This window comes from Phodopus roborovskii, unplaced genomic scaffold (assembly GCF_943737965.1).
Source record: "Phodopus roborovskii unplaced genomic scaffold, PHOROB, whole genome shotgun sequence".
NCBI classification, from domain to species: domain Eukaryota; kingdom Metazoa; phylum Chordata; class Mammalia; order Rodentia; family Cricetidae; genus Phodopus; species Phodopus roborovskii.
In genome coordinates, this window is record NW_026125059.1 from 15,477,778 (window position 1) to 15,505,693 (window position 27,916).

At 49.3% G+C, this 27,916-nt stretch overlaps 1 protein-coding gene across 4 annotated transcripts; it reads right to left on the minus strand.

Moving 5' to 3' along the window:
* Nucleotides 1–1,322: 1,322 nt before the first annotated feature.
* L3mbtl1 (L3MBTL histone methyl-lysine binding protein 1) lies at nt 1,323–27,909 on the minus strand. Of its 4 annotated transcripts, XM_051187198.1 has the most exons (22): nt 27,762–27,909; nt 24,333–24,478; nt 23,782–23,981; nt 23,451–23,583; nt 23,123–23,264; nt 22,833–22,950; nt 22,047–22,128; nt 14,077–14,165; nt 13,498–13,602; nt 12,677–12,812; nt 12,289–12,380; nt 9,998–10,149; nt 9,553–9,629; nt 8,799–8,884; nt 8,540–8,650; nt 8,218–8,332; nt 7,762–7,861; nt 7,392–7,589; nt 7,235–7,284; nt 5,106–5,254; nt 4,636–4,698; nt 1,864–2,137 (listed from the first exon to the last, which is right to left on the minus strand). In XM_051187198.1, the coding sequence occupies exons 2-22, from the start codon at nt 24,466–24,468 to the stop codon at nt 2,003–2,005; spliced, it is 2,469 nt and encodes an 822-aa protein (XP_051043155.1). In that variant the 5' UTR covers nt 24,469–24,478; nt 27,762–27,909; the 3' UTR covers nt 1,864–2,002. The 4 variants fall into 4 exon arrangements, with proteins under 4 accessions (XP_051043146.1, XP_051043129.1, XP_051043155.1 ...); XM_051187189.1 differs by lacking the exons at nt 23,123–23,264; nt 23,451–23,583; nt 23,782–23,981; nt 24,333–24,478; nt 27,762–27,909 and adding an exon at nt 1,323–1,474 and having other exon boundaries at nt 1,995–2,101; nt 22,833–22,957; XM_051187172.1 differs by lacking the exons at nt 23,123–23,264; nt 23,451–23,583; nt 23,782–23,981; nt 24,333–24,478; nt 27,762–27,909 and adding an exon at nt 1,324–1,474 and having other exon boundaries at nt 1,995–2,137; nt 22,833–22,957.
* Nucleotides 27,910–27,916: the final 7 nt, after the last annotated feature.

Genomic DNA, 27,916 nt, shown 5'->3' on the forward strand with positions numbered 1-27,916 from the left:
AGACCAGGGTACAGGGTGCCAGAGACAGCCTCCCCCTCCTCCTGTGCTCCCAGGTCAAGGTACAATGGTCTCATCTGGGGCCCAGTGGGTGGCAGAATGGTCAGAAGGCAGATTTCTTTTGACTTTTCTATGATTTGATTTCTTTCAGAGTCTGATATGAGCGCAGAATAGCTGAGGCCTCAAGAGCTGGAAGGCCTGGAGTCCTCTTCTCCAGCCAGTTTGTCCATCTGGTCTTTTCCACCAGCAACTGTTACTGGCAGAGCTCCTGTCCCTCTCCTTGGGAGCTGTGTGGCCTCACAACACAGCTGCTCAGACAGACCAGTCAGCGAGGGACAGGTAGACTAACGACAAGAAGGTGGCAGTTTCCACAGCAACCTGGACAGCTGAGATAGCAGAGACTGGCTCCTCTTTACTCCCAGCAAGGGGACAGTGATGTCATCTGTTAACCTAACCTTCCCTCCCCCTTGGCCGGTCTTGCCCAGTAAGGTTGTGCTCAGAGTTACCCTTGAGGGCTGAAAGGGAAAGGCAATCTGAGGCCTTTTCAAAGCTAGCAGGGTGTCAAAATGGCTGTCCCCCGGAAGCTGTCTGGCCTAAGGACAGGAGATGTCATTACTGAGGAAATAATAAAGCTTCATAGCTTAACAATAGCCCTTAATATTCCTAACACCGCACCTCACACTGGCACCTGACAGGATCTGTTGGTTGACTAACATGGACACACACACACACACACACACACACACACACACACCTTGCTCTTCAGCCTGCAGGCCACCTCAGCTCCAGATGAAGCTTGGCACTAACTTCCACTTATGGGTGGGGTGGCTTCTGCTGGGCTCTGGTGCTCCCCACATAGGCTGGGGGCCAGTTTGGCAGTAGTTAAGTGGAAACTGAACCTCCACTTGGACAGAAAAGGCCAAGTCCCAGAGCCCCAGCTGGCAGTGACAGACAGCTGGAGTGGCAAGAAGGGCAAAAGAGACCCGAGAGTTCAAAGACCGGAGAGGGAACTTTCCAACTCTGCACTCTGACCTTTGTTAGACTCAAGAGCAAAATGAGAAATGTTTAAGGGACACAGTGAATGTGATGTCACAGGGGTTGTGTGCTAAACTGTGCTACACCCTCCCGGCAGGAGCCTCTCACTCATGTGTAATATCTTGGCTGAGAGCCACAGATACAAATAGGATGCTGCCGCCACCATGCTGTCTGGAGCTACCCTTTAGGCCAAAGACTCCAATGTGTCTGACATCCTAGCCTGCACCGCTTACCAGTCCAGCCTGCATCTTCCCCATACCCAGCAGACTGCATCTGCTGGTGTGTAGGCAGAATCAGGGAATGGGCTCCATTTATTTTATTTAACACAGGCTCTAACCATCTGCTCACTCTGCTGGAACAAAGCCCTGGAACTGGCCACTCCAATGCCCAGTGGTCCTCAACCGAACACATTTAGGAAGGGGCCTTGGCTCTGGATCTCTACCTAGAGGCAAAAGGGGAAACTCCTGTGTTTCTGAGACTTACACATCCACAGGAGAAGAGCCATGGGCGTGGCTGGACCGGGCAGGCGAGGAAGGGTACACAGCTAACAGTGAAAAGGAAGGAGGCACCTTTTATGTGTAAATATGTACGCCAAAGTCACGGTCACTTCTTAGTAGGAGGAGAGGGGTCAAGGAAAAAGCACAGAGATGCCAAAAAGGACACAGGTCTGAGTAGAGGATGCCTACTTGACCCAGCTCCTCCCAACTCCTAAGACAGTCACCAAGGTAGTTGAAGATGCGGGCTGCCTTAGCTGGGATACCTGCAGGCTAGGCTTCAGTTTAGTCATACCCTCAGGGGGCCAAACTGGAGACAAACGGACTCCAGGACTGAGGACCTAGACTCCCTTGCCCAGGCTCCTCTGCTCCCATCCACCTTCTGGAAAGGGCCAGCCCTAGTCAGACCATGAGGACAAGGGTGCAGAAAAGGAGCACCATCAGAGGAGGGATGGGAGGAGGGCCCACCTGGCCAGTCACTTAAAGGTGTCATCAGTGTTTTTGAACATGAGAATGGCGTTATAGATCTTCAAGGCTGGGCCCAGCTTGACATTCATGATCTTCACAATGTCCGCCTGTGTCAGCAAAAGGAAGGCCTCGCCGTCAATCATCTGAGGGGAGGGAGAGGAAGGAGGGAACCGGAGGAGGGAAGGGGGGAGAGGTGAAAGGAAGGTAGGGGCAGATATATGAGTGGGTGTGGGGAGGGGGTGTATGGAGCACGTGGCAGGCAGCAAAGGAAGGGAGCAAAGAGAAAGGACAAGCGAGGGAAGAAGGAGAAAAGGAAGACAGTGTGGGATGGAGAAGGAAAGCTAGACAGCCTGGTTCCTCGCGTTATACACAGTTTCTCTTTATGCTGATGGTCTGTGTCAGCATCTATCCTGGGAAACCCTCTCTGGAGCTCTTACAGGCAGTAGCTTGGAGAAGCCAGCTGTTGGTATACAGTTATGGGGCTTCGTACTTAATAAACATGTAGAGATCCTTGTTTGAAAGTTATTAAGAATTAGTGACAGCTGAGCACAAAGCCAGGCAAGGCAGGCTCGTGGTCTGAGAAGTTTCATTCATTAGTCATCCTTCAAAAATGCCACCCGGACTCATTTTGTTACCTGGGTAACAGCCTCCATATCTACGCGCGTGGGCTAGCATTTGTGAAATGCCTGAAGTCAAATCAAAACAAACGAAGACAGGAGAAACCCCATAACAGCCCCAGTGGGAACCCACTAGTCAGCCTCACTCAGTGCTACTAATAGCAAGCTGGACAGACACTGCATTTCAAGGGCTACAGCATGGGGTGCACTGTTACCTCTGACCCATTCCTGCCCCCAAATCAGAGAGGCAGAGAACACTCGGATCTAACTAAGCCTTTGGATCTGATTTCTAGTTTTAAATGTTTTCTATTCCGAACATTGATTTTGTGTATGTATGGGCATGGGTGTGAATATGTGTGCATCCCTACATGCATGTGGGGGCCAGAGGACAATTTCTAGGAATCAGCTCTCTCCTTCCATCATGTGAATCCCGGGGATCGAACTCAGGTCTTTAGGCTTGGTGTCAAGCGCTTCCACTCGCTTAGCTAACTTTCTGGTCCTCACTTCTAGACTTTTAAAAAACATCACAAGAAAAAATAAAATGGAAAAAAAAAGAAGAAAAAAAAGGGGGGGTTACTATTCTGGAGTTGAAGACATTTAAGGGCTATATAACACCTGAAATAATTTATGTGGGCCTTACTTGGCTCAAGAGTTATCTTTAAAAATGCTCTGAGGTAACAGGAAATGTGGATATGGGCAGGAGCTACCAGTGATTGCTGGTGCAATAACATTGTATAAAAGTCACGAGTCATGGTACTCAGGGGTGACTCATGATGATGCCTGTAATTTACCTCAAACTACCTCATCCCAAAGCAGACAAAGCCAGTGTGTGAAAGGCTCATAAGTGCGCACTCTAGTCGGGGAGGTGGAAACTGAGACCAGCATCCAGACCAGATGAGGCAAACTGTGATGGGTCTCAAGACAGCCTTCTTTCTTACTGGGCACAGCTTTAGGCAGCTGAGAACAGACCATGTTGTGCTGGTGCAGGGGAATGGTGTTGTTTTAGAAGGAAGACAAATACACTCAAGGGCTCCTTCCTCTTTCAGACTCTACAAATTAAGAAGGGTCATGAATCAAGTTCTTTATTTAAGAGCAAATGGGCATAAAGAGTCAGACTACCATTTATAGATGACTTCCCCATTTAGGGCTTTTGGTATAGTGGTGGGATTTCTATATGGCTCTATAATGTTGCTAGATAGACGTACACACATGCCAGTGATATGAGCTTGTATCTATACTGCAGCGAAGACTAGCTCCTTATTTCCAGAGTTCACAATGACCTGCCAGGCAGCCCTCAGTGCTTCCTCTTAAAAAGAGGAAGATGAGCAGGGCGGTGGCACACACCTTTAATCCCAGCACTCAGGAGGCAAGAGCAGGGGGATCTCTGTGAGTTCAAGGCCAGCCTGGTCTACAGAGCAAGTGCTAGGATAGGGCTCCAAAGCTACACAGAGAAACCCTGTCTCAAAAAAACCAACCAACCAACCAAACAAACCAAAACTAAACCCAAAAACCAGGAAGATGTGGGCTCGGAGACAAGCTGCTCAAATTGGGAGAGCTAAGATTCCAGCTCAGGCTGCCTCCAAATCTGACATTCTTTTCCTATAACTCACTGCTTCATATCTTTCCAAAGCTCTTGGGTGTTGACTTTGGTGTGTCAGAATCTGCTTTGGGCTCAGTAGTATGCAGGAGTGCCTGCTGAGCCTGGTTGAGGCTCTGTTCACTCCCCAGGACCCCAAACTGTGAAATGCTTCAGTTCAAACAGCCCTAGGCAGAGAGCACAAGAGTAAATGGATCCCTTCTTCAGGATACATTTTCCTTCCCAAAGGGGATCTGAACACAGTATCCCTAAACTGGGCCATAGTCCCTACAAGATTTCTCCCACAGACATAGGTGCCTATGACTGGTCTTGCCTTGGAGGGCATCAGAGGTCCCTCTTGGGCTTGGGTAATGCTACTGAGGGTAATGACTTCCTGCCGTCTCAATGGCGGTGACTTGGTCTCCTTGCCTCTATGCTTGTACCTTACCTCATCTTTGAAGAGGCGCGCTTGGTCCTCAGAGCCCGTCAAGGTCTGAACGAAGCCAAAGACCTTGGAAATCAAAGGAGATATGTCAACCAGGGGACGGCACCTGGGGGAGGGGTGAGTCTGCAAGGTCTCGGTGCTCCTTGGACTGTGCCAGCAGTTTCTTCACCAGCCTTAGGAAAACCTCATGTCTTTGTACCGTGGCACATGAGGGAAGGTCCCCATGTTCCTTAAAGCATGCCTGTCCTGCTAGCTTTCCAGCTTGACGGACAGGACACACCCTCCCTATCGACTGCGAGAGGCCTGTTTTGGTCAGCCTTGCTGTGCAGCTAAAGGGACTGTGGGTAGGAGGGATGAGCCCAGGCTGGAGGCTCCATCTGAGTCAGTCCTGGCCTGAGCCCCCTGCTAGAGTGTGTTTCGGAGGGAGTCTGAGGGTGGGAAGAAGAGAGGGAAGGCTAAGAAGGGCTCTGTACCTCTTCGATGGTCCACTTGGAGACCGTGGAGGCTGAGATGCCCGCCACTCCTGGCAGAAGTTTGCACTGCTGCTCCCAGCCCATAGAGAATGAGCGGTCAGGGTGGGTCGACATGAAGAGGGACTGGTGTACCACACTGGGAGGAAGGGCTAGAACACAGAGGCAGAAAAGGATGGGCTGGTACTAGGGAGAGCTCACACCTGTGACACAGGGGACACTGGCTGGTGCAACAGACAGGACGAGGGCCCCCTCTGAAAGTCTGCAGAACCACATGGGTGACCTGGTGTGATGCGCTTCAAATGGGTGGCTTACTTACAGGCTCCAGCACTCACTGGAGTGACTCCAGTACTCCAGGCCTTGTGAGGGTATTCTCTTGGAGCTGCTGGCTTCACGCAGCCCCTAAAGTTCAGGCAAGTTCATCCCTGACATCAATGATGAGTTCTGAGTCCTTTCTGAAGTCCTTCTGGATTCTGACCAACTCTCTTTGACTAGGGTGACTCTGGCCCCAGAGAATGAGTTCTTATCAGCTCTCTAACCACAGGCTGCCTTTTGCTTGTTTTCTCTTATGCTCCGGAATCCCTGGCTCCGTGGGTCAGGTGACTGGTTAGCTTCCTCTTTAGCAGGCCTGGCACTCATCCCTTGGACTTTGCTCAGTTCAGCTGCTGACAGCCTGACCCCATCCTCTGCAGCAGGCCCAGGGGCCTCGGGCAGCTTGGCCACTCTCCTGGCCTCAGGCCACAGTTGAGGCTAATTCCTCTTTTTTAGCGCTTGCTGATCATTCTGGAGGCAGAACGCAGCACTTCCGGTGCCATCTTCTCTATGGCTGGTTATCCTGCCCCATCTCACTGCCTGAGCCTCAGGCTCATGGCTTCTTCAGCTCCTCATATCTCCACCCCAGGCCTTTAGGATTCTACCGTGGCTTAGCAGGTAAAGGTACTTAAGGCTGTGTAAGCCTGAGAGCATGGATTAGATCCCCAAATTCCATATAAAGGTAGAAAGAGAGAACTGATACTACAAAGTTGTCTGTCCTCTGACCTCCACATGCACACCATGCCCCCCCCTCAGAACTCTCCATATTTGGTCAGCAGGTGCCCCCTGGTGGTTAGAATGTAGTCCTGCAAATGGGAGCTGACCAGGCCACCATAGCAGACAGAAGAGGGACCAGCTAGGAAGGCCCAGAGGTCAGTCAAGTTGCTTGCAATTCAGGTGTGAGGCTACAAGACCTGCTTTCTGTTTCCATCAGGAGAGCAGGAAGAGACAGCGAGGGGAGTGTCTTTCAGGCACGAGCTTCCGGCTGGTGAGCAGCTGTGCTCAACACTTCACCCAGACACACAGAGATCTTTCTATTCTCAGTGTCTGACTGAGGACACCAGGCTCAGGGAATCCAGTGTGAGACACCAAGGATGCTCACACAAGACAGATCAGCAACGGTGCAAGCAGACAGCGGTCTGCATGTCAGGGAGAAGGGCCTGAGAGGATACCAATCCAGACACCCTGCCTGCACCTCCAGAATTGTGAGATAAATAAATGCCTGCTCTTTAGGCCACCAAGTCTATGGTATTTTGTTATAGAAATCAGTGCAAATGAATCCAAGGGGAATGGGCACTGATAGGACATTAGGGCACAGTGCTTTAAGCCTAATGCCAAGTTTGAATCCCAGTTCAGCCCCTCACAAGATGAGTGACCCTGAGCAAATGATTTTGCCTCATCACAGCACCTGGCTCAGTGAACATCATTTCAGACAATGACTCCCAAAGGGTGGGTTTCATCCATGTTTCCAGGTGAGGAAAGTGACTTGCTCAAGGTCACACACTGACAGCCATGGTCTTCTGAGGAAGCCTAGAATCACAGAACAGAGCAGGGCCACTGCTCCACCTTGTGGAAATCCAGACACTCCCTCCCACCCCCTTTCCCACGGACTCCTAGCAAGCCCATGGCTCCAGAAGCCACATCCACTCAAGGCCTTGTCCCGTGCTCTTGCAGCTGCTCAGTGCACCCAAAGGCTCTCAAAGCAGTGGTCTCCTTTCCAGCTGCTCTCACTCTGGTGCCCCTGGCGTCCGACCCCAGCAATCACAGGGCATTTAGTGCACCCACTTGACGGAGGACCCTAGCAGGGGACCTACACTCACCTTGGAAATCATCCTGCGGAATCTTGCGATACTTTGGAGGGCGTCCAATCCTGGAGAGAGAGGGACCAGGGCCGCAGCAGAGGATCAGTGGCTGGCCCAAGAAGACACGAGGCCCCACACCCGTGAAGCCCAGGACCTGACTCCCCGGCCTCCGCACCGGCCATGTTGGCGGGGCTTCTTCCTTGGGGACAAATTAGACGGATTCTTCTTCTTGGCTGCAGTCTCTGAGTCGGACAGGTCTGCCTTCAGCCGGCTCTGGTTCCTCTCGGCCAGCGGGCAGCCAGAGAGGCAGTGGTGGGCTGTGAACTTGCCTGTGACGTGCCCGGAACCATCACAGCCAGGAGTCGGGCACTTCCTGGGGAGATGACGGCTTTAGTTGGGTGGACCCCCTGGTCTCTACGGATCCCTCCCTAACCTTGGCCCCGTTCAGGTCCTGGGGAATTGGGATGGGTCTCACTCTACAGTCGTCTAAGACTCTCCCTGAGCCACACCTGCTTCCCTCTGGGCTCAGCTCTTAATTTACTCACCGCTGGTTAAGGTTGCATTTGGAGGGCTTTGTGTGAGGTGGGCTTCTGTGGCTGAGAGGGGGGCAGCACCCAGGTGAGGCAGAGCTGGATTCTCTGGGCCCTACAGGGGCAAAAGAGAAATCAGCACTGAGTTCTGGGGACAGGGGAACGGGACAGAGAAGGGACAGCTTCCGTTGGGGGTGGGGAGGTGGGATACTCGGAACTAGTTTCTTGGAGATCAGGCCCTGAGTCAAGCTGTACGCATTCCTGCCATGGGTATCAGCGATCACTGGGGAGGGAAGGTTTGGCTCTTGTATACTTTGTCGGGACCTGTGGGCATGCCTTGGTTTAGTGTAGCAGAAAGTCCTGGGGACTAGGGGGACAGGCATCCCAGGCTCACCGCCAGCACTGGAGCCCTGGGAAGGTTGTCAGAGATTGGTGGAAAGGGAAAGAACAGAGTGTTCTGAGAGTACACACGGAGAGGAGGCTCCAGGGGATGTCCTGTCTTGGAGCACCAGCCTGCAGGGTGGATGTCTGGGTGGTCAGCATCGATCCAGAAGTCATAACTGTGACTCCAGCCATCAAAGTGGAGCTGGGAAAGAAAGGCCATTTTACAGATGATAAGATTAAAGCTTGTAGAGGAAAAGGGACCTGTCCAAGTCCACAACAGTGAATCACAGATACGGAAAGAACTTCTCTAGCTTCCTATTTCATGCCATGCCTTTGACCTCTAAGCATTCTACAGCATTCCTGTCCCACTGACCTGTCCACTCCCCCAGGCCTAGGGTCCCAGAGCCACCTTTATCCGATGGTCCTCGGCATCCTCCACACTGGCTACCCGAATCAGGGCTGGGTTCCGGCGGTCTACCGCCTCCAGCTTCATGTTGACCAGGAAGCTGTGAGGGGGTCTCTATGGGGAGAAAGGTGCTTTCAGGCTAAGGCCCAGCTCTGAAGAGAGCCACAGGTGAGGCTGTGTCTTCACCAAGGCCCTCTTGTGGCTGACTGACGGGACCACATCTTCCTAAGCTCAGCTCTGGGGAAGCCAAGAGTCAACTCACCACTTTGAAGGCCCAAGTGGGCACAGCTGAGGTCCCAGTTTCTTCTAGATACTTCTCCCAGCAGAAACTATCAGGATCTGGGTAGTCTGGAAAAGAGAGTAAGAGCAATATCTGAGCCAGCCTGGTAGTTCATGGAACTCTCTGTCCCCAGCTGGGATCAAGAACATGGAAGGAAGCCAGGGGTGGTGGCACCTGCCTTTAATCCCAGCACTTGGGAGGCAGAGGAACCTGGGAGTTCAAGGCCAGTCTGGTCTACAAAGCTAGTTCCAAGATAGCCAGGGCTACACAGAGAAACCCTGTGTCAAGAAACAACAGACACAAGACAAAACAAACCGAAGATCATGGAAGAGGTGGAGAATCTTGGAGTAGAAATCTCCCCCATGCACCCACACTTAGATGCTTGCGTGGGACTCTTTTGGGGGGGGGTCCTGGTGAGAACTGAGCACCATGAAAGCTCAGGGTTGTTGGAATCCTAGCTCCATCACTTCTGACCCTATTTCTCTTACTTAGTCCTAGCTGAACCTCTGCTACACTGAGGAAGGACCTTTTGCTTGAGATCCTGACATGCTTGAGGTAATCATTTAACTTTCTTTTCCCAAACTCCAAAATGTCAAGGCTCTGGGCCATATCTGTTCCCTATTCTGATGCTAAAGGGCCTGCTAAGGAGGCACGGGACCGTGTCTAACATGCTAAGGGAAAAGGAGAGAGTGAGAGCCAGGCCTGGGAAGGAAGCATGCTTGGGCAGCAGCCTCACCTTGTGGAGGGGTGAGGGGCTTTCCTTGCTTCTGGCACCAGCCTACCGGGTGGATGTAGGGACTGCTGGGATCACACCTGAAACCCAAGAACATGTCATTGTCCCAGGGCCTGCCGTCCCCATGGCATGGCACCAAGGACTTCCTGGTGAGGTGACAGGGGACATCAGGTCAGAAAACGGCTACACTAACTGAAAACCAGCACTCCATAATAGCCTGTGGGGACCTATGGGCATGTGCGCTTTCTATTTCCTGATGAAATAGAGAGCACTGAGCTTGTACCACCTGTGACTCAGTTCAGACCCACAGGGCAGCTCACTACCCACCCGCTCCCGCGCCCCAATCTGGAGCAAGATCTGAATAACTGGGTGGGGGCCACATGGTATCTGACTGTCCCCGAGGGGACGCCCCCGCCCGTGGCGCCTCTTCCCCAGCAGGTCCCGGTACCAGTAGTCGTAAGTGTCATCCCAGTTGTCAAAGTGCACCAGGAAGCGGCCGCCCACCACATCAGTCACACTGGCCACACAGACGAGGGATGGGTTCATTCGGTCCACAGCCTCCAGCTTCATGCCCACCTCGAAGCCCACTGGAGGAGAACTCTAGGAGTAAGAAAAGGGCTGTCACAGCCAGGGCCAGGGTGGCTGGAGCGAGCCCGGAGCCGCTGGCAAACCAAGGACCAGGTTCTCTACATGGATGGCCTGGGGTTGGGAAATGGGCACAGGGGAGAAATAGGCTGGGATGAGGGTTGCTCTGGGCCACTCGGGGATTTCTGTCCTCCAAGTGCAATGATGTAGGAGAAGGTAAGTGACTGTCAGGAGGCTATGTATTTACCCAAGGCTGAGGGCAAGTTCCCCTACTGGAATGGGCCTTGCCAGGCTTGCCTGAGGCAGTAGTCGGGGGTGGGGGGGGGTGGGGGGGGGAAAAGGGGACACTGACGTGCTCCACCACTGAAGGGAGCAGGGAGTGTGGAGGGAACTTGTAGAATTGGCTGGGTAGTTGCCACAAGCAGGCAGAAGCTTCAGAAGACAGTGTCTCCTCATCTCTACATGCCTGTCTAAGACAGTTATCCTCCTCTTAGAAGTGACATCTGTGACCCAGAACACGCCAGTAAATGGCAGGGCTAGAGGTCAAACAGTTGACTTAAAAAAAAAATCTGCATTTCCCACCACTAGCAGGTGGGACCCTAATAATATCTTGTTAACCCCAACTATATATGGTCTCTGGGGCCAGACAGGAATGGAAGAGTAACTGTCCCTGTGGACAGCATGATGGAGTCCGTGGCCCTTCAGTATGGTCATGGGGACGAGGGGTACTCTACTAACCTGCATATCCAGCCCCCGGTATGGAAGTATTTTCAATGGGAGCTCCGTATCTCTCAGACCCTCTGCTTGGGACTATGTGATACTTAACTGTTTAAGCTGCCACCTGCCTCTGAACAGATTGAAAACAGGAGATGAGCTGATGGGAATGTCAGCAGATTAATGAAAGGGGAGGCTGTCAGAATAGACTCTGACCTTACACTAAGAAGCTGAAGAGCAAACCAAAGGAAGAACAATTGAGCAGTGACAAGTTAGTGTCCAGCAGTGAGCTAGGGCTTCTGGAGCGTGTATGGGGGAGAATCCTGCAGCACAGAATGCTACGGTTTGTGTGTCCCCTAAAGGGTCCTGTGCTAGATGCGGACTGGAGGCCTCTGGCTAGCCACTGAGAGATTGAACACTTCTGAAAAAAAAAAATAGAAAGCAGGCTAGAGAGATGGCATAGGATTGAGTGCTTGCTGCTTAATCATAAGGACTGGAGTTCAGGTCCCAGCACCCATGATCTGTTAATGTTTGTAACTTCAGCTCCAGGTTCTGATGGCATTTTCTGGGCCCTGCAACACACAGGCACTGCCATATACAGACAACACACACACACACACACACACACACACACACACACACACACACACACACACGCACGCACACACACACACACACACACACACGCAAAATCGTAAAACGAAATAAAGCTTGAGCCAGGCAGAGGTGGTGCATGCCTTTAATCCCAGCATTTGTAAGGCAGAGGCAGGAGGATCTCTGAGTTCGAGGTCAGCCTGGTCTACAGAGTGAGTTCTGGGACAGCCAGAAAAAAAAAAAAAAGCAAGCAAGCTTGTACTCAAACCCCTGTGACTCCCTGTGATCTCTTCCTCACATGCCTTCATCCTCGGAGACTTAACCGAAAGGGCCACCTAATCACGGATTTTCTGCTTCTGAGGCTACAGGGTACAGATGTGTGTCTTTCTGTATGTCAGGGTTAGGTACTTTGTTATAGCCACAAAACAGATGAGGGCTGGTGAGATGGTTGGGGGGGGGGGTAGAGCACCTGCCATTGAGCCACACTGTTCGAGTTTTGAGACCCTGGATCCACATGGTGGAATAGGAAAACCCACTCCCACAAGCTGTCCTCTGACCTCCACGAATGCTATGTGGCATGTGCATCACACATACAAAATCAATAAAAAAAAAAAAAAAAAAAAAGTAATTTAAAAGAAAATGGCCGAGGCAAGATGGAAGGAGGAAATGGGAATGTATAGCCAGCACCCCCCATTTTGAATTTGGCCTTTCCCCAAACAGGCCTCAGAGCCTGAAGAGACCAGAATAGAGCTGACAGATGTTCTCCATTCTGCTGAGTCAGATCCCCTGGGCGGGCTGCAGTGACTTTGGCCTGAGGGTGATGTTCACTTTTACACAGATACTCACGTGGCTCTGGCTTACAAACAGGTGCTTGGGGGCTGCCTGGGCTTTTGTACTGCGTAGGTACTGGCTCCAGCTGAACTCTTCTTCCTTGTAACCTGGGCCCCTCGGGGGAATGAACAGAGCGCTGTGCAGAGGCCGGGCCGTATAAGGGTCCCAATAATGAAGTAGAAACAGGCAAGTCTGAGGTCCCCAAAACCCACAGGGCCCCTGTGCTAAAGGAAGATGGAACCTGAACACTCAAAGGGTTCAGGAGCCTCAGAGTGCAGTTCTAGCAGAATAGGACAGAAACTGGCCAATGTTTAGCTTTTTTATTTTCCTTTTAAATGTGGGATTCAGAGTGGCCTGAAGGAATAAGGGGTGGGTTCCAGGGACCAACCCAGGGAGGTCTTACCTTTGGGAGGCTGCAGCTTATGCCCAGTCTTCTCAAACCAACCAGCAGGATGAATGTCAGGGGAGTTGGCATTGACCCAGAAGTCATGGCACTCAGAATACCCATCAAAGTGCAGGCGTAGGCGGTAGCCACACACCTGGCCGTGACAAGAATCAGAGGCACATCAATGCCAGAAGATGCCACCTTCCCACTCCTTCACCTCTCCCGGTCCAGCCTGCAGTGTCAGGGATCCAGTGCTAGCAGGTGCCCTGAGTGCTGAGCACAAATGGGTAGATGCTATGGCAGCCAGCTGCCCTCCTAAGCGCCAGCTAGGACGTGGGAAGTACTACAGACTGTCCTGTGCTCAGAGTCTTCCCTTCAGCCGCTTCTGCTCACTGTACACCCTCAGTACACCCTGCTGTGGTCACACTCTATCTCATGCTCCAGAGGCCATTTTGCTGCAGCTGCTTGGAATTTTCTGCTCAAACACAGGCCGTGGCAGGTAGGCCTTCCTATTAAGTGTAGGAATATTCCTTGATCTGCAAGCCCATGGCCAGTCACTGCTGCTGTGTTCATCTCAGATTCCCTTCCTAGAGGACAAAGGCCCTATTTGGTTTGAGACAGCATCCCTACTTTTGGATCTTTCATATCCTGGCCCCCAGCAGAGGCAACTAATACTATTCAGTAATACCAGTAACCCACTGCTCCTCATCTGCTTTCTACTTTTTGCTTTTAGCTTCAATGGATCCTCTCGAACGTCTGAGCTGTGTCTCCCTCCCACCCCCACTCCCAGCAGCTACATCACTCTACACTGAGACATTGGGAGGGCATTTCCAGCTCACCTCAGCCACAGTGAGGATGAAGTACATGGACGGATGTTGAGGGTCAATGCCTTCCAGCTTCATGCCCAGTTTGAAGCCATTCTTGTTATGGGCGACTGCCTGAGACTGTCAATGCACAGAGTGGAGAGGACCCATCTTCCATCCAGTCTTATCCTTGCCTAGTGGGCTTGTGGCGAAGGAGCTGCCCTTAGGCCCCATCTGCCTGCTAGTCTCAAAGGGGGTGAATTATTGGGGATCTGTCCTGCAAGGGGCCCCCAGAAGGTGAGACAGCCGCAGAACTATTCTGAAGGGCTGGGTTAGGGCTAGAGTTAAGGGCTCGCTCATCTACCTCACAGTGAGGTCAATGCTGAACGGGGGGGGGGGGGGGAGAGGAGGCACCAGAACCCACAAGTCAGCAGGTGCAGGGCGAGCCTGGAGGGCACCTCCCTATTTCCAGGACACCCTTTTCAACTCTGGACATCTTCAATCTGCTGATACATCAAGAATTGTTCAGAAGAAAACACTAGAAGGCCCAAGGTTGGTGGTGAGTCCCTGAACTGAGAAGATAAAATCTCCTTAGATTGAAATTGCCCAACTCACGTCCTGGAAAAGGCTGACTGGGGCAGTGACAGCCTTCTGCTCCTCCAGGTAGGACTCCCAGGACCAGCCTTCCTTCTTCTCACCAGACCCTGCAGAGACAAGACAGGCGGGCTGGTTCCAAGGCATGGACAATCTTCCTCGGTTTCCTCTGATTGAGCTCTACCTTAACCTCCAAGCAAACCTTTGTCTGTCCACATGTACCTCTTGCTTCACTCAGCTATGACAGTGCCAGGCACAGGGGGCTCAGACCTGAGGCAGAGTCACAGATTCTGTTTGTTTCTCCTCCACCCCCAAGCCACTGTCAGCAGAAGCCCTTTGGATTATACAGCAACGAAGGTCACCAAGTCTCAGCCACTCTGTCCTTGGAAATGTGCAGGGTGAAGATTAGTACTGAAGCCTGAGCCAGAGGACTTAATCACACTGCATCCTAAGCTCACAAAGGGAAAAGGAGGAAGCAGAGAAGTAGGAGGGAGAAGAGGGAGGAAAAGTGAAGGCAAGAACACACAGAAATAAGATTGTTTTCCTAAGTGCTTACAGGCGTAGACAAACAAATGTGTGTGAGCCTAATGTGCTCCAGTATGTGGACTGATTCCATAGTCTTCCCAGACATGTACATGCTGAGGGTGAGCACATATGTGTGTGATGGGTATCTGCATTCATGGATATGAGTGTGTGCAAACACACACACACACACACAAACACACACACACAGAGGCACACACAAATAAGAATGTATTATTTCCAGAGCCTACAGTTAAGGTCTCGTTTATACCCTTAACAGTACCTATGGGAGGAGGGTTACGATGTTTCCCTGCTGGTAGATTCCTGGCTTCCCTGCATAGGACACTTTCAAGGCTGTGACAACCAGTCATGCAGAAGGTAGACTGGCCAGCTCAACTGAGCCGCCTTCCTCAGAAGGCCACAGACAATCAGAGACCCAACAATGTGTAAGACTCAGCTTATATTTTGGGTGGAAATAGCACTAGCTTCTGGGAATGGACTCAGCTTTGTGATGCTTTCTACCACAGAGCACTTGTGAGGATTCTGTAACACGTGGTCCAGAAGAGGTCCCTATGAGACACCAAGGCTAGAGTCATGCTTCTGATTCTTCCCGCACTTACTCAAGAGTGGCCCAGCTCTTCCTTGCCCTGGTTCACCCCACCTTGTGGAGGTTTGTTGCTCAGGAAGATGGTTTGTTCCTCAGCGGAATTCATTTGTTCTACAGCTGCCTAAACCCCTCAGTCACCAAACCTTGAGCTCCCGATAACACGACCCAGCTGGGCTAAGACAAATATTTTGTTCATCAACTGATCAATCAAGCTATCAGACTCTGCACATCTCTTCAGGGCATCCTTTGTCCTGAGTAAGATTCCTACTACATTTCTCTGGTACTGCCCCCAGCTCTCTACACAGCTTCATCAATACTCACTGAGCAGGGGTGTGAAGAAACAAAATCATAGCTCAGGATGCCTATGCCAAAGCAAACACTTCTCACAGGCACTTTCTGATCTGTTAGCTCAGTCCCCTCATGTCACTTCCTTCCCTGCACCAGTACTCAATTTTCCTAAATGTATATGGTGTCATACCTGGATGTCTGTCTATGCACCATGTATATCCAGTGCCCATGGAAGCCAGAAGAAGGTGACAGATCCCTCTGGAACTGGAGTTACAAATGGTTGTGAGCCACCAGGTGGATGCTGGGAATTGAACCCAGGTCCTCTGAAGGGCAGCCAGTGGTTTTAACCATTGAGCCATCTCTATAATCCCCAGCAATGCTATTGTGATGCTCTCACTGGACATAACTTCTGTCTATCACACACTACTTTGTTTGACTGTGACTATTCCTTTTACCATTTAGTGGAGCCACCTGTACGCCATGTCTGCTGCCAGAAACTGGGTGTCCAGATATGCCTCAAGGATTTAATAAACATCATCTCTTTTAGAACTCCCAATACCTAGAGGTGACAGGAAGGATTGGTAGGCACCCCTTTCACAGATGAGAAAATAGATCTTGTATATCATCCACAGAAAAGGGGCCTGGCTCCTATACCTCTTTGTTATATCTGGATTACTTCTGTGGTCAAGACCCTGTTTTCTCCAGTTTCCTGCATCCTTTCCTCTCAAAGAACTTTTAGTGTCATCTTCAAGCTCAAGTAAGTCCCAAAGCTCCCCTGTGTGGGAACACAATCTGTGCCCTCTACACTGATACCCAGTCAGGCTGACATCCAGGATGGGTTCCTTGCCAAATCATGGAGCCGTTGGTTGCTGGATATTTGTACATTGTGTGAAGATGTGTCATTGTGATTGGTTCAATAAAAAGCTGAATGGCCAATAGCTAGGCAGGAGAAGTCAGGCAAGACTTCCAGGCAGAAAGAGAAACTGAGGGGATGAATGGAGGTGCATGAGAGATGTCAGTGAGTCATAGAAGAGGTCAGACATACAGAGGGAGTAGAGGTAAAAAACCATGTGGCAAAATGTAAATTAATAGAAGCTGGTTAATTTAAGTTGTAAGAGTTGAGTCAGGTGGTAGTGGTGGTACATGCCTTTAATCCCAGCACTTGGCAGGCAGAAGCAGGCAGATCTCTGGGCCAGCCTAGTTTACAGAGTGAGTTCCAAGGCAGCCAGAGCTACACAGAGAAACCCTGTCTGGAAAAGCTAAAAGAGAGTTAGTTGGAAACAAGCCTAAGCTAAAAGGCCAATCATTCATAATTACAATAATCTCCATGTCAGAAAGTCTGACAAGAAAGTCCAACTACATTGGCATCCAACATGGGACCATGTATATCCACACAGGGCCCAAGAAAGTTGAAAAAAGTTTCACACATGGAGCTAGACGTGGTTTCTTAGTAACTGCCATCTCTCAAGCAGGCCCAGTGCTAGCAGCATACAAAGGCACAGCTCCTTGAAGAGGGCCTACTGTGCCGCTGAGCACTTGAGCAGCTGGCATGCTACTCAGTACTGAGTACAAACCACAGTGCATACACAAAAATTCCCCAGAGCTGGGATAGTTAGATGCAGCTGAGATGGTTGGGTGTGGCTGGGACAGTTAGGCACTACTGCCTGTGGACCCAAAGGGGTCAGAGCCACCCACACTGCCATGTGCTAAGCCAGCTGTGCAGTGGAGGGCCTGGCTATTTAAGGTTTGTCTCCATAGTCAAAGAAGGCTGCAGACACACAAAAAGTCAGGCCCAGACTGAGAAAACCTCTGAACAGGTACAGTATGTGTGAAAACGTGCTTAGATGTGGAAGAAAGAAGAGAACACTGGTACAGACAGTCATAGAAAAAAATAGTTTAAAAACAGAGTGTTTAAAGAGAGAGCAAAGTAATATAAAAATAAATAAGTCACTTAAAGATGGGAAATATAGGACACCTGGATCCTGAACTTCATTAACTTCAAACATTTTTAAATGCTAATAACAATATGGTAGCTGCTTAGAGTTATTGAATTGTGGGGAAAAAAACTACTGAATTAAACCAGTCTATATATTTTAAGAATGTCTTAACGTTACAATGGAAGTCAAAAAATGGGTTCAGTTAGGGGAGAGGTTATGCCTTTGTTTCCACAGGAAACAAAAAGCTATGGATTCCTTAAAAATTAATAGATACCATATTTGATTAGGGGAACCACCTAAACACCTTGGCTGAAGATGTGAAGGAAGAAACCAAGAAAAACTAACTACAAGAGAGGTGATGTATATGCTGAATGAGACATGATAAATCTTGTTGTCTACTGAGTCCCCATGACTTATTATTACATGCTACCCTTCCATATGGCATGGATAAAGATTTATGTTGCTGTTTAGTTATGTATTGCAAACAGATTTATGCCTTTTACCTGCTATCTTTTACCTGCTGACAGATGCCTTTTACCTGCTCAAACATAGGACAGAGAATCATCTTCAGCTGACTTGTGCACACTGCACATTCCACACTTCTGTCAATGCAGATGTGTGTGTTACCTTTAAAAGTTTGTGTGCTTTCAGGAACAAAAAAAGAACCAGACACCAATGTAGACAAGCAGCCTAGGTGATCCAGCCTCCTCAGACTGCCTCTGTTGCACGTTCCTCAACAATCTGTATTCAGAACAACTTCAAAGTAGCTAGCTAAGATGTTCCAGCCTCACAGACTATCCATCCAGGACTTCAGACAAGCCCTGCCCTTTCCTATCACACAGAGACTGAACAACAAATGATACAGCTAGTTCTCCCAGGACTTGACCATCATCCCAATGTTCTCAGGTTCCCCTAAAGATGCCATCATTCCCCGATGACAACAGGAAGTGATTTTAAGAACATGATGCTCACATTCCCAAGAGGTAAGGTGGGTGGTTTTTGGTTGTTCAGTGGGTTATGTGTATTTATCATAATTTAGGGGGGTTGGTTGCAAATTGTTACTGGCCATGGTAAGGGAGGTTAGATTCAAGGATCTCTTTCTGAAAAGAAAAGGGGGAATATAGGAATGATAGGATAAAAGGGTGTATTATTAAATCTATTTAATCTATTATTAAACTAAAAGCAACTTATTCTCAAACATTTTACATTGGTATGGATTTTTGTATACTGATGACAAATTTAAGATTATTTTTGTTATAACATATTGCATATATGTAGACAGAAGACACAGAGGCTTATATTAATTATAAACTGCTTGGCCCATGGCTCAGGCTTTTTATTGGCTAGCTCTCTCTTGTTAATTATTAACCCATTTCTATTAACCTGTGCATTCCCATATGGTCTTGGCTTATTGGTGATGCCCGGTCCTCTCGCTCCCTCAGCAATTACATGGCATCTCACCGCACTCGCCCCCATTCCTCTTCTCAGCATTCTCCTAGTCTGGTAGCCCCACCTGTATTTCCTGCCTAGCTACATCCTGCCTGGCTATTGGCTACAACAACTTTATTCATCAAACCAATGAGGGAAGCATATGTTCACAGCATACAAAATATTTCTGAAGTGAAGAGTTCCCCCCCTCCACGGTATCTTCTCATTTCCAACTGCAGAACAAAACCACACACAAAACTGGCAAAGCCCTCTGTGCACTAGCCACTCCTTCCTGTTCACACTTTACCACGAACCTCTATGCCCTCTGATTCTGTGGCTTTGCACAGCCTGAACCATTTAGTTTGGTTATCCTGCTCCACAATTTTCTTCCATCCACCTAACTTTTCCTCACCTTTAAGACCCAGACCCAGCTGCAGCATCCAGCTAGGGCTTCACAAGGAGTGGATGTTCAACAAGTGTTTATTATATGAGTAGAGGAAGGACAGATGGATGTACTGAGTCATGGAATGACTGCATGTGGCAACTGTCCTGTGAAACGGCTTTGTATTTACAAGCTTCACACACAATACCTGCCACACTGTTGTTATATGATATATAACATACTGTTACATGATATATAGCACATTATACTGTTATATGATAGCTACTTGTCTACATATCCATCTCTACAACTGTGAGCTGATTAGGTGAGCCTTGGTATCTAGCTCACTCAGAATGCTCAGCTCCAGCCAGTGCCTGGTACACAGTAGACAATATCTAGAGGACAGAGGGAGAAAATGAGGCAAACAGGATGCCCAATATTCATAAGCCACCTAAGGCTACATAGTGAGATCTTATCTAAGACAGTGGTGTGATGGGGAGAAATGATGAGGTCATGAGGGCACTACCCTCATGAACATGCTGCTATTGAGAAATGATTTTTTACAAGCTAATGAAAGCCAGGGACCATCTTTTCCCTTAAAATTAAGGGTTTTTAGAATTTTGCATGGATTATTGGGTTAGGAACTTCAGTTAAGAAAGTGTTTCTCTAGCTGAGCATGGTGGCATACGGCTGTAATCCCAGCTCTAAGGAGGCGGAGGCAGAGGCAAGGCCAGCCTGAGATCCATAGTGAGTTCCAGTCCAGCCTGGGCTTATACAATGAAAAGATGGCACAAACCAACAAACAAAAATCAGAAGCTGTTTCTGAGCTGGGTGAGGCAGTTCATACCTGGAACTCAGGGTCTTCAAAGCAGAGCCAGGAAAGCTGCAAATTGGAGTCTAGCTGGAGCCAAAGGTTAAGAGCTTGTTTCAAAAAACAAAACATCTCACTAAGCCAGATAGTACGGTACATGCCTTATAACCTCAGCACTTGGCTGAGGCAGGAGAACCATTCCTTTGAGGCCAACTCAAGAAACAAATCCAAAAGGGCCAGGAGTGGTGGCACACACCTTTAATCACAGTACCAGGGAAGCACAGGCAGATGGATCTCTGAGTTTGAGTCTAGTCTGGTCTAAGGAGCAAGTTTCAGGCCAGCCAGAGCTACACAGTGAGCCAAAAGGAATTTGAAAGAAAGGGGTTGGGGAGGAAGAGAAGAAGAGAAGGCAAGTGAAAAACAAGACAGAGTCCCTGTTGTTGGTACCCTGACTGGTGTCTAGACTGAACGATACTCAATATTCTCAGGTCCCTCCCAACTGCATGCCACTGTAGCATTTTAACATAGAGTTAGTGCCTTACATCCAATTTAAAAATGAGTACAGGTCTGAATTTCTCCAAAGAAAACATACAAATGGCCAATAAATTCGTAAAAAGGATGTCCCATGGACCACTTACTAGTCATTAGGAAAACACAAATCTAAATAACAGGGAGATGCCATGCCAGACCCCACAGGATGGCTAAGATGGGAAAATCAAAGAGATATCCCCAAGTGCTGAGGACAGGGATAAGCTAGAATCATGCACATTCTGTCGGGAATGTAAGATTACAGGATAGCCACTTTGGAAAACAGTCTAGTAATGTATCCAAATGATAAATACAGAGTTATGTGGAAAAGGTTTCACTCCTAGGTATATGTCCAATAGAAATGAAACATATGTCTACACAAAAACTTGTACAGATAAGAGAACGTAATAGTTCAAAATAGAATTAATCTGCCCATCAACTGATGAACAATCTTGGCATGGATGTTATTCAACAAAAGGGAATAAAGTCCCCATGCATACTAAAACATGGCTAGACTTTGATAGCACCATGCTACAGAAAATGAAATCAGCCACAAAGGACCCCATGCATGATGGTATTTGAATGAGATGGCCCAGTCAGGCAAACCTGCATATGCAAAAGGCAAACTGCTATTGGGGGATGACGGTCATTTGCAGGGACGACCACTGGTGAGCACAGTTCACCTACTGAACAGGCATTGATTGAGAACCCGCTCTGTATCAGGCTCTAGGCTAAACATCCAAGACACAGTGACTAATAACCTCAGGGCCAGGCTGGCAAGATGACTCAGTGTGTAAAAGCACTTGCTGCCAAGCCTGATGAGAGCAGTCTCTGATCTCTAGGACCCATGTGGGAGGAAAGAACTGACTCCAGAAAATTGTCATCTGACCTCCCAACAGGTTCTGAGGTACATGCACCTCCCCCCAATAGACATAGGTAATAAAACTATAAATGAACAGAGAGATAAATTCAGGCCCTGTGTTGATATAATTCAAGTGTTGGGGAAGAAGACATGACATTGCTACGTAGATGAGTACCAGCATGGTAGGTTCTGCTTAGATCCAGTTGACAGCTGTCACCTGTGACTATAGACATACTACTAGCAGGCCAGAGGGCTGAAGCTTACCACAAAGGACCTCTTTCTTAGGACCAGAAGATCAAAAGGGGCTCCAAACAGGAAGGTCAGACTAATAACCAGTGTGGGCTTGCTGATATCAAAGGGAATCAATACTACACGGCTCCTTGAGTCTTCAGATACGAAGCCCAGACTTCCCAGTAGGGCCTCTTCACTGCTGAATACCGCAAAATAAACAACCCCAAGAATAAACACAGAGTCGCGCACAAACCACAAGTGGTTTCGTTCTCATATACTACCGTAAGCTCACAGGTACCGCATACAACCACAGCCATATGACCCACACTTCCAGTTTCACACCCCCAAAAGCATATAAACACTTCATATAAACAAATACGTGCAGGCCACCATACCCGGCTGGGTTCTGCTCCATTCTTCACTCTCTGGGAGGCGGGTGGTGGGCCTTCTCTCTGCATCTTTTCCTTCTTCTTGCTTCTGTAGAAAGAAAGCCTGATTCGAGCGTCCTGTCCTCACGGGTTAGGTTGTAAGTTCAGTCTCTGGTCCCTGGCTCCTGCCTGGCTCTCTGGTCCAATGTTATGCTTGAAATTGGAAGTTTCCTCTAGGGTATGTGCAAGAACTCTGCTCCTGCAGTCAATCCATTGCTTGGGTCTGTATCACTGGGGGGTATAGATTTGTGTGCGCACACATACCCTTGTCACACAGCCTGACTTCAATTCTCATTCCCAGACAGGGAAACTGAGTACATGAACGTATGTTCTGTGCTGATTTTACATGTCCAAGAGAATTTCCTGTATCTGCAGCTTCAGCCTGTGTTTCCTGAATGCTCACCTAGGTACTAGACTAGTGATTTTGTTTTCCACTGCCACACATCCAGCTTGGGTGCCAGCTCCCTTGTGTGTGTTGTAACCCTGACATCAAGCCATGATGGGAGTCACAGAAAATCGGGAGAATGATTTGTAGGTCAGATGTGTTCAGGAGGTAGAGGCAGAAAGACAGAGTTCAAGGCCAGTCACATCTACAAGTAAATTTAAATACTGCCTGGCTTATATAGATTCCTTCCTTCCCTCTTTCCTTTTCTTTTTCCATTTTTCTCTCCCTCCCTCCCTCTCTGCCTTCCTCCCTCCCTCCCATCCTTCTTCCCTCCAGCTTCTCATCTCTCCCTGTGTCCCTCTTTTTACCATGGCCTCCGGCTCTGACTCCTCTGAGGTACTCTGGTACTCCCTATGTTTCCTCTTCTTCATCGGTTTTAGGAGCTCAGAAGCGATGGTACAGCCTGAATTCTCTACTATGACTGATCTACAAAAGGAACGGTCTCATTAGAGGAAAAACAAAACAAAATAAAACAAAACCAAAACCCCCTGTATATTCTATAGCATTCACTGAATTCACGTTCTCCTAAGCCCGGTGCCAGAAAGAGACCGTAAGAGCTAAAAATGAAGCAAGAAAGGCTGTAACCCCTCGTTCTTACCGCTTTTGGAAAGGTGGAGGGCAGCGGACTCCCGAAGAACTAAGGTCTGGGGCAGTGCCTTGCTGAGGCTCACAACTCTGGCAGGAGCTCACGTCTTCTGGGGTTTCCTGAGAGATGACTTCTTGAGAGTTCTGGTGGATATCTGTGGAAACCCGCTGGTCCTTAGTCTTTCCTTCCCTGGACAGCCACATAAGGCTCTGCCCACATCCTTACAGCATCCTTCAGCCTTCTCCACTTAGGGCTACCTCCGGTTATATTCTCATCCAAGAGTTCTCAAAGAGCTCAAGCCTCACCCACCCACACATTGCCGTGGAGAGCAGAATCGTACCAGAGTGCCGAGTGCCCATGTGGCTTCCAGGAGCGCCATCTTCATGTCCAACCAGGTCGTCTTGCTGCCGTTCCGGGCTTGGTGGTCGCTCTACCCCCATCACATTCAATGGCACGTATTCGCTTATCCGAAACTGGGGGATGCAGAATTCTGAGGATTACATCAGTTTTCTACTTGGGTCATCCACACTTTATTTTGCTCTGCCAGCCTTCCGACCACGCCCCCACCTGCAGTGCCAGTAGCCTCTTTATTTCCGTCTCAAGCCCCGCCTTCAAGACCACCCTACAGCTGCCAATCAATCTTCAAGGGCCCTGACCCGGAAGCCACTTACAGCTGAAGGTGTGGAAATCCCTGTCCAATCCAGAAGCCTGACTGTGCTATTGGTCCCTTTCCCGGTGCTTAGCTGTGGTAGAATGGTGGCAGTAATTGGCTCACTGCTAGTCACCCGCTCCAGGGCGCCCACATGGACTTGCTCCCGGGGATAGGACACATCCAGGACAGTGCTGGGCAGACCAAGGGGAACTGCATTGGCTAGAAACAGATACACAGATAAGACAGGGCACAGGTGAGGGCTAGGACGCTGCCTCCTGCCACCCGTGTGTATACAGTTGAAAAGCAGGTAAAGAAGAGAGAAAAATAGCCAGATGTGAAGGTGCATGCCTTTAATCCCTGCACCCAGGAGGCAGAGACAGGCGGATCTCTGAGTTTGAGGTCAGCCTGATTTACAAAGCAAATTCCAGGGCAGCTGGGGCTACACGGAGAAACCCTGTCTCAAACAAAACAAAACACAATTAACAAAAAGAGTAAAAGGTGTCATCCTCGACCCCTATCTACACCTTTTTGAGCAAGCAGGGGACCGCCAGGCCTCTGACCTTGACTTACTACGAATAATATAGGCAGTTGCAGGCAGGTGAGGACTGGAGCCTGTGCTGTCTCTGGTCAGCAGGTGCACACTGACCTCCCCTGTAGAAGACCTCTTCTGTGTTCTTAGCATCTCCATTTCTGTGTGCCCCTCCATTCAGCTGAGTCTACAAACCAAACACAGTCACCAGGGTGATGAGGGTGGGAAGGGAAGGGGCTTTTTGGAGGAGAAACTGGTCAGCTTCTAGTCAGCAACTTGCTAAGAAATGTCTCGTCTCTGAGAAAAGTAGGGTGGCTGCTGTTGTTGTTTTTCAAGACAGGGATTCTTTGTGTAGCAGCCAGAAGTAGAGTCTTTTAGGACACCAGCATCGAGGCTTAACTCCAGTATGCCCTCCATTTGTGAGGAGGGACATAATGTTATGTTTGTGGGTACCACGCACTGTGTGTACAGACATGCCTTGTAGGAAGAGCGATTCAGGCCAAGGTTCTGTTTTGGCCAGTGACAAAGCCCAGGCTAAGCCCAAATCCCTTCTTCCTTGACCCTCCATTTCCATTCAGCACAAGGTCCAGAAGTTGGAGGGTATAGCTTATCGGCAAAGCACTTGACTAGCATGTATGAATCCTGTGTTCAAATCCAGCAGAGGGGTTGGGGGATGGAGAAGAGGAGGAGAGGAGAGGAGAGGAGAGGAGAGGAGAGAAGAGAGAATGGTATTCTGGTATTCTGTAGCATGACTGCTACTCAGCTGCTTCTTAGCAGTCATGGCTTCTGGAATATGTTGTAAGGAAGGATTTGAGGCTGATCCCAGGATGGAGTCTTCAGTTAGATTCTCAGCTTTTCCACATTGACTTAAGATCCATGACTCCAGATAAGTAGCTTTCCACTCTGAGCCTCAGTTTTCTTTTCTCTTTTCTTTCTTTCTTTTCTTTTTTTTCTTTATTCTTTTTCTTTCTTTTTTTTTCAAGATTGGGTTTCTCTGTAACAGCCCTGGCAATCCTAGAACTCTGTAGACCAGGCTGGCCTCAAACTCACAGAGACCCTCCTGTCTCTACACCCAAGTGCTGGGATTAAAGGCGTGTGCCACCACTGTCTGGAAAGCCTCAGTTTTCTTAACTATAAAATAAATAAAGGTGGTAATGGCACCTACCTGAAGAGGCTTTGGCGAATGTTGACTCTGAAGTATTGATACCAGCAGGCCTTCGGCAAATAGCAGTCCTCCCCCTTTAAACAGGAACTCCAGGGCGTTTGACAGCTTCTAGCCAATACCATGGACACTGCCTACTTGCAAAATCAGGTTGCAATGGCTGTTGTCTTGTGCCCACCCTCCCTCTTTCTCTCTTGCCGATCTTGTGTTCATTTATTTCCAAGAATCTCCTCCCTAAAATGGAATATATTACAGATGTCTATTGTTAGAAGTATAAAGCCATGGTATGAACAGGTAAGTAGGTAGATAAGGTCAGAGATATGACCTGATTAATTGAAGAAGCTTTCAAACCAAACAAGATGAGTTTTTAAAACTTGAATTTATAAAAATCCAGAATCCCCAAATTTCAATTCCAATGTATTTTGCTTTTCACAGTTTAAGTGTTTATACTACTTAGAAATATTTACTTTTATGTGTACAGTTGCTTTTGCTGGAATGGATGCCTGAGCATTATGTGCATGCAGTACCTGCTGAGGCCATAAGAGGGCTTTTGATCCTCCTGAAACTGGAGTTCCAGATGGTTGGTTGTCAGACACCACCATGTGGGTGCTGGGAACTGAACCTGGGTCTTCTGCAAGAGCAACGAGTGCTCTTAACCCTGAGCCATCTCTCTCTGCCTTTGCACTGCTTTTTAATTATTTTAAAAATAATAATCTTTTACTTAAACTTCTGCTGATCATGAAGAGTGGCTGCTTGTTCAAAGAACTCTTTCAAAAATCAGTCCTATGTGGCAGGTGTCTCAGAGAAGTAGCTGGAGATGGCCTTTCTGGTAGGACTTGCTGTCTGGTCTCAGCAAGTCCTGGAGAACCAATGAAGTGCAAGCACTGTCCTATGCTCTGGGGACATAGGTGTGACCAAGGCAAAGGGCTCTCATGCGGCTTATGCTTTAAAGGATGAGGTTGGGGCTAGAGACATATTTGAAAGTTGCTGTACACAGATGGTATTTAAGATATAGAAGGGGATGCAGAGAAAGCCTTGGAGTACCAAAAGTGATTACAGGCTGGAAGGGCAAAGGAGACCCAGTGCCTGTGTGAGAGAAGCCTGCAGTGAGATGAGAGGGGAGTCAGAGAAAGTCCCCGTCTGGAAACTAGTGGAGACAATTGTCAGCCGTCAGCCCCAGGTTCTGCAGAATTGGCCAGGGGAACTCTCATTCAAATGTTCTCTCCCTAAGTCAGCTATAGACGATCAGTTGATAGAGGGCTGTCAAAGCCCCATCCCTTTACCTTCATCCCAGGCGTCTCTGGGCCAGCTCAGGTTTAGGGCTTCCTGCTTGCTCCACAGGCTGGGGCCTCTGTTGAGACTGCACCAGCATTTCACCTTCTCTGTTCCATCATGGCTGGAGTCACGAGGCTACCCCCATAAACCTGCACTTAAATCTGTGTTTCCAGGGAATTCTACTTAAAACGAGAGTAGTTGCACATAGTAGATGTTCAATAAACAATTTTTGAACGTGTCTGCGCTGCTGTCTCTTGCTGTCTGTCAAGCTTTCCACACACTCTCCATCCAGAGCTCTTCGAGGCCTTGTATACAGCAGACATCCAATAAATGCCCTGGTGGTAGGTGTTGGAGAGAGGGGAAGAGATAGTGCTGGAGGCACACAGAAAACTTGTGTGTGCGCGGGGTTTCCCAGCTCCTCACCGCTAAAGCTGGAACGTAGATGCTAGCGGGTAGAATGTGCGGCTGGAGTGTTCAAAGCCTCCACCCACCTCCCTAGACTAATGCAGACAGTGGCGGGCGGGGCGGTCACTGATCCATCCGCTCTCAGAAGGGTTACTTTTTTTAAACGCCAAAATGGCGGAATTCCTTAGGTTCTCCCCCCCCCCCCCCCGCTTTATAGTCAATTTTTTTTTTTAAATTCCATTTTGTTGAAAATAATGAAAATCAATGACAGCGGAAAGTTTGCCAAATGGCCTATGGAAACCTCAAACTCGCCCTCCACACCCTCTCATTAATGGAAACTCTTAACTGATTGCATCTCTTCGCAAAGCCGGGCTTTTGCCCTCCCCCGGCTCTGGATGCAGATAGCAGTGCCAGTGGGCTCGCTCGCTCGCCCGGCATCCCGCAGCGCCCACAAGCATAGCCCAGCCCCGGTTCTGCAGAGCCACCTCCCCAGTCCGCAGTCGGTGCGGCAGGAGCTGGGAAAGGACCTGGGGCGGGGCCCGCAGGACACTAGCACTTGCCATGCCGGCCGGGACTGGGGTGTGACGTCCCCGGAGCACCCAGCCCGAGCCCAGCGACCCGTGCTTACCTGTAAGGCTAGCGGGCGCAGCCCGCGCCAAGTGACCGTGGGAGCCCGGTGCGGCGCGCGCCTGCGCACACAGGGGGCGGGCCCGTTCCCTGCAGAGCGCGGCGCAGAGCTCCTTAGCTGCTGGGTCTGAGCGGCAACGGACCCATGTTGCCGCT